Genomic DNA, 12,507 nt, shown 5'->3' with positions numbered 1-12,507 from the left:
TGGGATTCACTGTGACAATGTGCAATGGTGTCCACATTAAATAGACAAATGCATGGGGGAACATGTCTAAATTGAACCTCCAGGCTCAGGTGCAGTATACCTCTGAATAGCAGTTATTATGGGGAAGATGACAGCACAGGAGGGTGACTTTCTTAATGTCCTACTTGTGATGCCTCTTGGAAACATCTTGTTGGGTACCCTGTGAAGCAGAGCTCTTCTTATGTTCTAGGTGGACATTGGGGTGCACAACTTAAGATCACACACTGCATAATCACTGGAGTCCCCAGTTGTTTTCACACATGCACCCAGTGGGTTCCAGTAAGGCCAGCCTTAATGTCACAATTCCTGAGAAGCCTTAAACCAAAGCTCTCCTGTTAGACATTCATCTGGCTACTACACCCAGCAGTGACCCTCTCATGAGAGAAGATGCAGTAGATTTCCCTCACGCTAGAGGGTGGAAGGTAGGCATGTACGGGGGGGGGGGGGATGAAATTATTCACCAGGTTGTGCCCAACATAAGCCTCATTCAAATGTGCTGTGGGTTAAATTAAATGATGGGTGGGATGCCATAAGGATTCCCCCCCCCCCCAATTCACACACATCCCAAATGCCCTGCCAAGCTGTGCCCACAGTCTAAAGGAGGGGGACAGGATAATCTGTCCTGCTTTGTGTGAGGATGCCTTGAGTGCTGTGTGGTTTCACTGCTGAAGTAGGTTTATTTTGAATAAGATCCTGGACGCCTACTGCCTAGACCACAGGGAGCAAGCAGCCGAAACCTCCACAGTTTGCCCACAACAGGAAGGTCTAGTGCCCACTTCCAGAAAGCTTGCAAGCAGTTGGCCCTCTGCCCTTATCAGGCAGTGAGGTCACAGATTCCTACACCTCCACTGAGAAGCAGAAGCAGCATCAGATTGGGGGGGGGGGGGGAGGGCAGCACAAATGAGCTTTGGGAGTAGTTTTGGAGTGGGAAAGCTCTTGAGATCTATTCCAGAATAAGGATGCTGACATGTTGCCCTTTTAAGTTTAGTCTGTTCGTTTAAACCCAGTGAGACTTACTTTCAAGTAAACATGCTGAGGATTGCAGTACAAATTGATAAGGGGAAATGTTTTTATTATTGTTGCTTTATTAATAATAATAATTATTATTATTATTTTAAGAGCAGTTCTCATTTTCCTATTTTAAAGCTCATAATCTAGCAATTTAATCAACACAACTCAAATTCTCTCTCTCACACACACATGTGATTTGTGTTTTTGTTGTGTGTACCTATTTATCATGTTTTCTTGTAAAGAGACACTGAAGCTCCCATCCTCAACATATTTCCTGGGAAACCCCAACTGTACACAGGAGGACTGGCTTGCAGAGTAACCAGGCACAGGATTCCACTGTCAGTTCTGTTCGCCATAAGCGTGTACAGCACTTGTTATCTCCAATTTATTTGCACCCCGCCTTTCAGCCATGGCGTCCCAGGGCGGCTCACAAATGAAACATCAAGCCGAAGCCATACAGCTGTCACTTTAAACAGCAAATAACTGCTGCCGAGTGCCTTCTCTCTAATAATAATCTGGATGGGTTTCCCCAGCCACTCTGGGCAGCTTCCAACAGAATATTAAAATACAATAGTCAATTAAACTTTAAACAAACTCGCATAGTCTGAAATGCAGGCCGGAGAAGCATCCCTCCCCCTTGGGGTACATAGGCAGTGGGCTCTCCTTCCTTGGAGGTTTCTAAGCAGAGGCTGGGTGGTCATCTGCCAGGGATGCTTCTGGTGAGATTCCTGCATCGCAGGGGGTTGGGCTAGATGACTCTGGGGGGCCCGTCCAACTTCACAGTTCTACGAATCTTTGGCGCTGGCTTGCTCCATTAGTTTAACTTGGGGGGGGGGGTGAGAGAGAGATTGCAATCGTGCTATGTGCACCGAGAGAGGAAGGGGGGGCACGGTTGCAACGCAGTGGGGGGAAGAGAAGAAGAGGAACTAGCAGGAGAACATTGATTTCCCTCGGCAGCTCTGCGGGGAAGGAGGGAGCAGACTGGGCTCCTTCCTCGCCCCAAGATCCTGGCTGCGGGGCGCAACTCGGCTGGCCGGGCCCAGGCCCGCGGGGCTCCTCCGCGCTCCCCTCCCCCGGCCAAGGCTGCGGGTTCCGCTGCGCCTCCGTCTCTCTTTCCACTGGTAGCGAGAGCGGGGGGGGGGGGGGGAGGCCACCCGGGAGCCGGAACCGGGCGCCAAATAAGGAGCGCGGGGCGGGCCCGGATCCTGGCCTTGTATGGCGCTTCCCCTCGGCTGGCGGCCCAGCCAAGCCCGCGGCGGCGGCGAGGCGATGCCCGCGCAGGGGGCGCCCCCCCCTCGGCCCCCGCCCCCGCCTGCTCCTCCCTCCCGCCTCTTCGCAGCAGTCCTCGCTCGACCCTGGCCCGGCTCCGGCTCCGGACCTCCTCGCTGGCCCCGCGGCTGCCCCTTCCTGCTGCTCCCCCAGCCCGACCCCTCCTCCCGAAGGAGACGCCGCGAGTCCCGAGCCAAGTCGGCGCGCTTCTCCTCCGCGCTGCCGGCCCGCGCGCGCTTCTGCTCGAATCCGGTTTGGGGGAGGGGGCGCGCATCCACCTGCCGGGTGGGGGGGGGGGGAGAAGAGGCTCAGGCCGAGGGCTTTGACTCCCCACACCCCCATCTTCGGACTTGCACAGGAGTCCTGTTGCAGCACCGAAGTCATCCAGCATCTCCTGCTGGGGAGAGCGGAATCCCAAAGGGCGCCTGCCCCCCACCCTCCCTTGCGCCTTCAGGCTTCAGCAGAGGGGAGGCAGGATTGACTGCAAAGCTCAAAACGTCTGTTTTTAAAGAGATAAAGTCGTTCCCTCCCGCCAAAAGAAGTGTCCCCACCTCCATTTTTCTTAATACGTTTGTCGTGGTTGGTTTCCAGCACTTCATAGTAACCGGATATCTAGGCGCTCTTGGGGAATGATCCAGGTAACAGCTTCGTCGTCTTAGAAGTAAATGGGGGGCGGGGGCGCCTCATAGTAGCCCATAAGTTAGTCAGCAACGCTTTCGACGCCCCAAACCTTCTCAGGATACGGCCTGAAGGGTGACGAGGCCGCCGCCTGGCTGAAGCTAAGCAGGAGTGGGTCTGCTGGGTGGGTGATCTCCTGCGACCACGTGTAGCCACTTTGGGTTCCATAACAGGAAGAAGGGTGGAATAGAAAATGTAAGGAACAAATAAAGAAATGATATGGGCAAACACGCAAATACCCCAGACAAATATTACAATGCAGTTCTATTGTACAGGTTCAGAGGCAAGTGCCACTATTTTCAGTGAGGCTCAACTCTCCTGAAGGATTACAGCCTGAGATTGCAGTCCTGTGCACACGGGCTTACAGCGCAATCCTAGCCACCTCCATCGAGAATTACTGCGCTATCGAAGTTAGCGCTGCAGCCTCGGGTGGAACTAACCCTCCATCAAGCGCGGTAGGGCTTGTTTCTGGGTAAAGAAACCTAAAACAGCTCAGCTGGGATAACTCAGTTGGCAGAGCATGAGATTCATAAGTTCAGAGTCGTGGGTTCGAGCCCCACATGGAATAGAATCATAGAGCTGTAGAGCTGGAAGGGACCGCGAGAGTCATCTAGTCCAACCTCCTGCAATGCCCAACATGGGGCTCGAACCCTCGACCCTGGCATGAAGAGTCTCATGCTCTACCAGCTGAGCCACCAAGGAGTAAAAGGTTCCTGCCTTGCAAGGGGTTGGACTAGATGACCCTCGTGGTCCCTTCTTACATTTCTAGGATTTTAAGATCGGGACTGTAAGGCATCTTGGCGCTGTGCCTCGCCCTCTACCATCACCCCAAGTAGAAATCCTACTTTACACGTGCCCTAAAGTTAAAGAAGAAGAAGCCTGTGGGTGTCTGATCTCCGGAGATGCTCTTCTCAGCCTCCTCGCGCGCTCCTGCCCCGCCACTCGCTTCTCTCCCCCTCCCTTTGCCCAATCCAGGTTCCCTTCCAGCCTGCATTTCACTCCCGTTGCAGAGCTGGCCGTGCAGGAGTTGGGTAAGTCGAGCTATTGCAACATATAATTTTTCCATACATTTGCTACATAACTCGGAGGGTTTTATTTAAAGATAGCATCAGTTGGCACACTTAGCACGAAACCACCTAATTACTGACGCCTCACAAGTGCCAAACTTTAAACCGGGAGGAGGGGAGGGCTAGAAATCACTGACAAAGTGCTGCTTGCTTGAAATTGCTCGATATACTATATTGCTGCGTCTGATTCCCAGCCGAGAATTATTGCAGCAGGGGGAGGGGAGGGGGCAGCGTCGGCGGCAAACAAGGCGAGGGGAAGCCGAGTCTGCCATGGCCTTCCTATTTCCATCCGAACTCGACTCCCACAAAAGCAGCGGCTGCAGCGGCTGACGCTTCTTGGCAACCGGCTTTGTTCCCTGGCTTGGACCAGGGCGAGGGTCCGCGAGGATCTCCGCTCTGCCCAAAGCTTTGGCCTGTTCGCTCTGGAGCCTTGCGCTGCGTTTCTTACGGCCTGCTTATTCATTTATAAAATCAGCCCGCCAGGTAGATCTACCTCACCACGTTGTTTTGAGGATGAGGGGGGAACTTTTTAGGCCGGGGTGACTAAGCTGCGGGCGGCTCTGCAGATGTTCCTGGACGGTATCAACAGTTACCCCTGATCCCACCGCGTTTAGCGGACCACAGGTCCCTCATCCCTGCTTTTAGGCCACACTGGGCTCCTTTGGAGCTTAGCGGATCGGGGCGTTGGGCGTATCATTACCGACTGCCTGGCGTTTAGGCCTATTCGCTCTATGGTGCGTTTTCCTAGATCTCTCTGCGCAGCTCCAGCGCTCGGGGGACACGCAGGGCGAGCCCCAAAGGAAGGACTTTGCTGTGGCTGGAAGGGGGTCCTGGCGGGGCGGCGGGGTCCGGCCCCTCCGGCTGCTCGTCTGGTGCGGAGTGGCGCCTTCTTCGCGGCTCGGATCCCGCGGCGTGCGCACGGGTCTGTGGATGCAACCCAAAGCTCAAGAGGGCAGCTGCAGCACAGCGGAGCTGTTTAGCAATGGGCGCTGTGAAAACAAGGACGCGTGTCTGTCTGCTGCGGAGGCGCGTTATTCACCCCCGCTTCCTCCTCCCCGAAGACGAGCACGAGGTCAAGAGTGCTGGAGGAAGCGCGCAGGGGGCGTGGGGCGCTCGCCAGCCCGTGCCCTTCGCCGGTCCGCCGCCTGGCGATGCTTTGCAAGCCAGGCAGGCGCGCGGAGCCGAGGGCGGCCTCCGGAGAGGCCCCCAAGCGGCGACCCGTCCTTGCCCCCCGGCCAGGTGGCCGCCCCGGGCTCCTCTTCGCCCGGCCGGGGTCGCGGCGGCGGCGGCGGCGGCGCGCATCTCTCGCTGCTTCCTGCTTTCGAAACGTTCCATTGTGAGGAGCTTCCATTGTGACGTCTCGGCTTCGGCGCCGCTTTATCTGTCCATATATGGGCAGCTACGTCACGGAGCTTTCCCGTCGCTCACATAAATAGGCTGGCGGATTTCCCTGGCTGAGCATTTGGGCTGCAGTGAGGGAACCTGCTGAACGAGCGAGAGAAGAAGGCAGGGAAGGAAGAGCGAGGCCGGGGAGGAGGAGGAGGAGGGGAGGCAGGGAGGGATTAAAGATTCCCACCATCTTCTGCCATCACATCTGCAAAGCAGATCGGGACTCCCACCTCCTCCCTTCAGGAAACACCTCCGGGGATCCACCGAGGATTGCGCGCCCCCGCCGACCACCCACCTTCCCACCCTCCTCCGCCCACTGGCCCCCTCCCCGGGCCCACAGCGCCTTCTTTCCTCCCCCAGCAGCGCCCCCCTTGCCGCCGCAACTTTTCTCTCGCATGGTCTCCTTCGCACGGATTTGCCACGCGGATGCCGCCTTGTCAGGAGCGGAGCTCGGAGCCGCTTTGAACCCTCCGCCGCCGCAGCCTCCTTCTCCTCTTCCTCCAGTGCTATGACAGGCAAACTCGTGGATAAGCTGCCAGGGACCATGAACGCTTTGATGAACCAGTTGCCTGACAATTTGTACCCCGAGGAGATCCCCAACTCTCTGAACATCTTCTCCAGCAACGGCGAGGCGTCGGTGGCTCACTATAATAACCAGATGGCGACAGGTAAAGAAGGAAGGGGGAGGGGGCGTGTGGCGGTGGGGGGAGGGAGGGGGCGAAGCATGTCGCTCTGTCGGGGGTGGGTGGGCGGGCGGTGAAGCCTTCGCGGGCAAAGAGAGGCCGGAGCTGAGCCTGTGGATCTGCCCCTACCCCCATCTCCCATCCATCTCTCCACCGCCTCCTCTGCGCGCTGGAGCCATTGCTGCTGCCGCTGCACTGCCGGGCTCCGGAGGAGAGGGGCAGGCAGGAACTCCCAGCGGGGGGAGAAGCTGGAAGGTACGGTGGGGAAGGGGCTGGCAGGCTGGGCGGGCGGGCGAGGGGCCCTTGGAAGCCGCCCTTCTCCCTAGCGCCCCGTGGACTTTGCCCTTTGGAGGCCTCGCCACGGGTCTCTCGGGCGTACGCCGGTGGCCGTGGGGCTGATTCGCCCTTCTCCCCTGCAAGTCCTTCGCATGCATGTCCGTGTGTGTGTGTTTCCCCGTGTCTGGTAGTCCTTGTGCGTGTGTCTCTGTCTCCCTCTCCGTGCGCTGTGGCTTCTCTGTGGCACAGGCTGCCATCGCCGCGCGGGCACCCCTCCTCCCTGTGCACACGCACACAACCCAGCACCCCCTCATTCTCCTGCCTCTTTTTAGCTATACGTATACAGAAATCATGTCGGAACGAGGAGCGGGTGGGAGCGGGTGAGAGGGATCTTCTTTTTCTGTTTCCCAACGTGGGGAGGTTTCTCGGAGGAGGATTCCTGGAGTCGGAGAAGGGGGTAGGCAAAGAGGAGAACGGAGGTTGGGGCCAGGAGAGGAGGGGGCTTCCTCGGCCTCCGTCTCTTGTGCCGGAGCCATCCGGGGCAGGTGAAGTTGCGTCGGCTCTTTCTGGACGCCGCCAGGGAAGTGGAGGGGACGCTGGGCACCCGCGCGGACTGCGCCGGGAGGCGAGAGGTCTGCGCGCTGGGCTGGAGCCTCTTTTGGTGCAAGCGTTGCTGTGAGAGCAGACCCGGTTCGGTTCTGCCTGGCCTCACCCGCACAAGCAGCGCAGGGCTCTCTCATTTCGATCAACCAACACTCCCCCCCGCCCGCCAAGTCGCAACCCCTCCTCTCCACAGTATTGCTTGATCTCCCCCGCCACCCCTAAAAAGAGAGCGAGAGAGACAGAGAAAGAAAAAACACCCTCCCCCTTATATTTTTCATAACTGGTCTCGACGCAGAAATCACGGCAAGTTTGTAAAGCTCTGCTGGAAGTCCCGGTCTGCGTCGGTGGGGTGGGAAAACGCCTGGAGAGCGGCAGAGAGAAAGAGAGAACGAGAGGCAGACCAGTTCGCTCTTGGCAGCCTGAGCCTACCTGTAACTTCAGGTACCTGCTTCCTCCTGACCCCGCTTCTCCTCCTCCTGCTCCCTCTCCCAATCTTTCCCCCTCTCTCCCCGGGGTTGTGCTCTCGTCGGACCTCTCCCTAAGTACACAGACACCCGACCAGCGTTGCCCGATGCCTTGGAGGCTCAAGTACGTAGGAAACTCGGAGGCTCGTCCGGCGGCTCCGGCAGTGGAGTCGCCTCCCTGCTCCGCTTCCCAGGGTTCCCATGAAGATGGCCTGTGCAGATTACGTTAGCTGCTTGTGTGTGCGCGCTTAGATATTCTCTCGCGCGTGTGTCTGTCTCGTCTGGGTGTGTGTACGTATGTCGCTAACGTGTGTGTTTGTACATGCTTGCATTTCATACCCAGGCAAGTGCCACAGTTGTATGTTGTTGCTTTCTAGCGTTCCAAGTGCGCGCGCGCGCGCATATGGCGGAGTACATGTATGCCGCCCTATATGTGCGTGTGGTGCGTGTGCTGAAATCGTTACAGACACATACATATCACATATCTGTGTGAGAGCTGGTGTGCTTGTGTGCATACATGGCTATGTAGAGATGCACAGTCCAGACTCCTTGGAAGTTAGAGCCTCAGTTTCCCGGCACTAGTTGGGCGCCCGGGCGGGGGATCAGCCTTTGATCGGGTTTTGTGTGCCGCTCCCCTGTAGGATCCCGATCTTTGAGCAGATACACTCAAGGGCTCCGCCTCCCCGGCCTCCCGACGGCGGCTCTTTCCTTGTGTCTGCACCTGATCTGTCTCGTGCGCAAGACCATGTGCTGGAGGCGGTGCTGCTCAGCTTCTGCCCGCGCCTTCCGCGCTTTGCAGGATTCGGACTTCCAAACTGGGGGGGGGGGGGATCCCACCTACGCCCAATGAATTCTCCCTTGTCTAAATAAGGGCCCTTTCCCCGCAACCCGACGACTCCCCCTGCCCCGCAATCGCTGACCCGTTTTCTTTCTTTCTTCCGTCCTTCCTTCCTTCCTTTCCCCTTTTCTCCCCGCTCTGGCTTCTCTCCTTCTCGCCCTCCGCAGATAATGTTATGGATATTGGCTTAGCCAACGACAAGTCCGGCCAAGACCTGTCGTCGTACTCGGGCTCCTTCCAGCCCGCCCCCGGCGGCAACAAAACGGTGACCTACCTGGGCAAGTTCGCCTTCGACTCGCCGTCCAACTGGTGCCAGGACAACATCATCAGCCTGATGAGCGCGGGCATCCTGGGGGTGCCTCCGCCGCCGCCCTCCTCCAGCGCGCAGGCCTCGACGGGCAGTATGGTGCAGGTCCAGAGCCAGGGCGACGTCGAAGGCATGTACCCAGCGCTGCCCCCTTACTCCACCTGCAGTGACCTTTACGCGGGCGAGCCGGTGCCCTTCCACGACCCGCAGGGCAACGCCGGCCTCTCCTACTCGGCGCAGGATTACCAAGGGGCCAAGCCCGGCGGCGGCGGGGGCGGAGGCCTGGAGAGCAACCTCTTCCCCATGATCCCGGACTACAACCTCTACCACGGGCACCCCAACGACCTGGGCAGCCTCCCCGAGCACAAACCTTTCCAGAACCTGGACTCGATCCGGGTCAACCCGCCGCCCATCACCCCCCTGGAGACCATCAAAGCCTTCAAGGACAAGCAGATCCACCCGGGCTTCGGCAGCCTAGCGCAGCAGCAGCCCCCGCTCACGCTCAAGCCCATCCGGCCGCGCAAGTACCCCAACCGGCCCAGCAAGACGCCCCTGCACGAGCGGCCGCACGCCTGCCCGGCGGAGGGCTGCGACCGGCGTTTCTCGCGCTCCGACGAGCTGACGCGGCACCTGCGCATCCACACGGGCCACAAGCCCTTCCAGTGCCGCATCTGCATGCGCAGCTTCAGCCGCAGCGACCACCTCACCACGCACATCCGCACGCACACGGGCGAGAAGCCCTTCGCCTGCGAGTTCTGCGGGCGCAAGTTCGCGCGCAGCGACGAGCGCAAGAGGCATGCCAAGATCCACCTCAAGCAGAAGGAGAAGAAGGCCGACAAGGGCTCGGCGGCGGCTGTCAGCGCGCCCGGGGGGGCCGGGCCCGGCGGCTCGCCCGCCGTCTCGTCGCTGGCCCCCGTGGTCACCACCTGCGCGTGACGCTGCTCCCGCCCCGCCGAGCCCCAGTGCCTCTCCAGCGCTGTCTTTCGTGCCCACCTGGCGCAAAACCCGCCGAGCAGCGGCAGAAGCTGTTGGCCTCCCCAGGCTCCCGCGAAAGGGATGCCTTTGCGCGCAAGCCTCTCGCCGCCGCCAAGCTGGTGGTGGGAGGAAGCCTTGAACTTTCCGCCGGATCGTCTTGATTCTCAGCGGCTTAGGAGAGGAGGGCAAGCGGGGACTGAGCCACTTCTCCCGGAGGAGCTGTCCTGGGCATGGGGTGCCTGGCGGGGGAGCTCCGTCTGGCACGTGTGAAAGGGTAGCGGATGGACACGGGAAAACTTCCCTGGATTCCTCTCCCCCTACCCCAACAGATGCCCTTCCTCTGATCTTCCTCCTTTCCTTCTCCCTCAATGGAGGGGGGCACCAAAGCGCAGTGCGTGCTGCCCGTGGAGGCGTCTGTGCGCGTGTGTGTGCGTGCGTGCGTGCGTGTGTCAGCCTCTTGAACTGAACTTGGCTGCTTTTTAGCCAACAGTTAAGTTCCCCGTCCCCTGTGCACCATGGAGTGGGCCCCCCCACCAGAGCCTTCCCCCCTCCCTTCCCAGTCCCAACGCCCTGGGGAGATGCTGGAAGAAACTGGGTGACTTTTGCAATGGATGGCGAGCCAGTCAGTCCCTTGGGAAGGCGCTGCGGCTGTGCTGCTTTGCTGTGGCTGTGGCTGCCTCTGTCTTGGTCTCCCTCTCGGAGTGCCGGAGTCGCCTTGCTCTCCTTTGCCACGACTGGGGAGCAACCTGGGTGATTTCTGGCTTTTTCACATGGAGAGAGTCCTTCCTCTTTTTTCTTGGCAATTAAGCCCCCTTTCCCGTAAGTCTTCCTCTTGCTCCCTTTTCTCCCTCCCTCCCCCATCCCTCCAAAAGTATTACCCAACCTCCTCCAAACCTGTAATAAAACCAATGACACTCCGGCCCGCCCGCCCGCCGCCCCAAACACACGCCTGTCCTTTCGCCTTCCTCGACTGGCTCCTCGGCCTCCTCTTCTTCCACCTTGGAAATGAGCAGGGCTTTCCGAAACAGGGTCCGGCCCTTCCATGTCACTCTCAGCTTCCTAGTGCAGAGTGATTGTAAATAGCGACCACAGCAAAACTTAGTCTGGGTGTTATTATATAGCTTTAAGAATTGTTGAGGGTGGGGGATGAAAGCGAGAAAGGGGAAACTGGTGCAGGCACTTCAAACTTTATTTCCTCCAAAGGAGGAGTTGGGTGGAGAGAGAGATAGAATGAAGAAACATGGATTTATCGATCCCTTTGATTGGATTTGTCACACCAAGCCCACCTTCTTGTCATCCGCTGTTGGCAGCTCTGAATGTAGCGAGAAAAGGGGCCTGGAGGGAGTCAGGCTCCCCCTGACTTGAATGTACAGGACTGCTGAGGATCCCTATTCACTTTTCTCTGAGACTAGGCTACTGTTGGGAGTGGGGAAGGCAGGAGAGTTTACAGGGTGTGTCTGTTTCGAGGGTCGGGTTTTTTGTGTGTTCATACCCTTGCCCCTTCTATTCTTCTTTAAAAGCACTGTGTGTGTGTGTGTGTGTGTGTGTGAGAGAGAGAGAGAGAGAGAGGGGGGGGGTGCGTGCGTGTGAATGCGTGGTAGATTCAGATGAACTATTTAAGTGTTCATAAGACCCTTAACAAACGAATGGGAGGCGGGTTAGCAATTTCCAGGTCATTTTAGCTCACCTGGGGGATGCCATTTTGGGAAAGAGGGCTAATGGGCATCAATTTGGGATGCGTTTTGTTTTGTTTTTTGTTTTTTTAGCACAAGGACAATTATTTCCAGAAATGCAGAAAACAGTGTTTTAAATGCGTACTTTTTATAATGTGATTTTATTGTTTTGTTTTGTTTTGATTTGATTTGAGGGGTCACTTAGCATAAACGGGTGGGGAGAGAAAGCAGTTTGCCTTTTTCCCTTTACTCCTTCTGGTACGTGCATGTCATTGCATGTCTTGCTTTGTTTTTCTTTTCTTTTCATTTGTTTTAATAAAACTGCTCAGATATTTAAGCAAAACAATGATGATAATTATAAAAAAACTTGTTGCCAAAAGGTTGTGTTTTATCCAGGTTTGATGTCTGCATGTTAAAAAGAAAATTAAAACAAACATTCTCAGAGAGAGAGAGAGAAATGCAGTCTATGTGAACTGAAAGAAACAAAAATCAGGTTTAACTACAAAAATCTAAGGGGATGATATTTTTTGAAAGACTTTTGTATAAAGTTGAGTACTTAGGGGAAAAGAGACAAATCAGATGTAATATATTTTGTGGATGTTTTTATTTCTTGGATTTATAGTACCTTATACTAAGGTTAAAATGCTTGATATTGTGAAAAAAGTGATAATTTTCACACACATTTCATTGGCTCATTTGTCATGTAATGCAAATATGATAGTTAATGCATACAGCATTTTAAAGGGGAAAATCAGAAATATTGAACTGATGTATTGTTGTACCATTTGCACTGTGAGCAAATGCTAATGCAGTAAATATATTGTGTTTGCTGACAATCAACTCCTTGTAGTAAATATCTTTATTTATTTCTTTTTAAATATCATTGTGTGCATATTATATGTTATACATTCTCTGCTTTGGAAAAAAAAATCTAGTATGTCGAGGGAAAAGAAACTGTTCACTTTAAAGGGATTAGGCATTATGAATCCTTGTAGATCTGATATGGAAATGTATTCTGGCACCGTACAGAAGTGTGCACCTTGTTTGAATTTCTTTCTGGGTCAGTATATAGGGCTTGGAAGTCAGAACGGTGGCACCTTGACTTTTAACCCGTCTTGGTCTTGTGCAAAACCTCCCTTAGCACTGCAAATCACAAGAACATTTACTTGGAATTAAGCTCCATTGAAATCAAGGGGAATTACTTCCAAATAATTTAGTTTAAAACTGGACCCAAT

General features: G+C 55.9%; 1 protein-coding gene across 3 annotated transcripts; it reads left to right on the top strand.

Moving 5' to 3' along the window:
• The first annotated feature begins 5,358 nt into the window (after window positions 1-5,358).
• Window positions 5,359-12,112, top strand: EGR3 (early growth response 3). Of its 3 annotated transcripts, XM_028708632.2 has the most exons (3): window positions 5,989-6,121; window positions 7,311-7,456; window positions 8,485-12,112. In XM_028708632.2, the coding sequence occupies exon 3, from the start codon at window positions 8,493-8,495 to the stop codon at window positions 9,558-9,560; it is 1,068 nt and encodes a 355-aa protein (XP_028564465.2). In that variant the 5' UTR covers window positions 5,989-6,121; window positions 7,311-7,456; window positions 8,485-8,492; the 3' UTR covers window positions 9,561-12,112. The 3 variants fall into 3 exon arrangements, with proteins under 3 accessions (XP_028564464.2, XP_028564465.2, XP_028564467.2); XM_028708631.2 differs by lacking the exon at window positions 7,311-7,456 and having other exon boundaries at window positions 5,359-6,121; XM_028708634.2 differs by lacking the exons at window positions 5,989-6,121; window positions 7,311-7,456 and adding an exon at window positions 6,223-6,391.
• The last annotated feature ends 395 nt before the right edge of the window (window positions 12,113-12,507 follow it).

The sequence above is a fragment of the Podarcis muralis genome, chromosome 15, assembly GCF_964188315.1.
Source record: "Podarcis muralis chromosome 15, rPodMur119.hap1.1, whole genome shotgun sequence".
In the NCBI taxonomy this organism is placed as follows: Eukaryota; Metazoa; Chordata; class Lepidosauria; order Squamata; family Lacertidae; genus Podarcis; species Podarcis muralis.
This window is presented reverse-complemented; position numbering and strand designations above follow the sequence as displayed.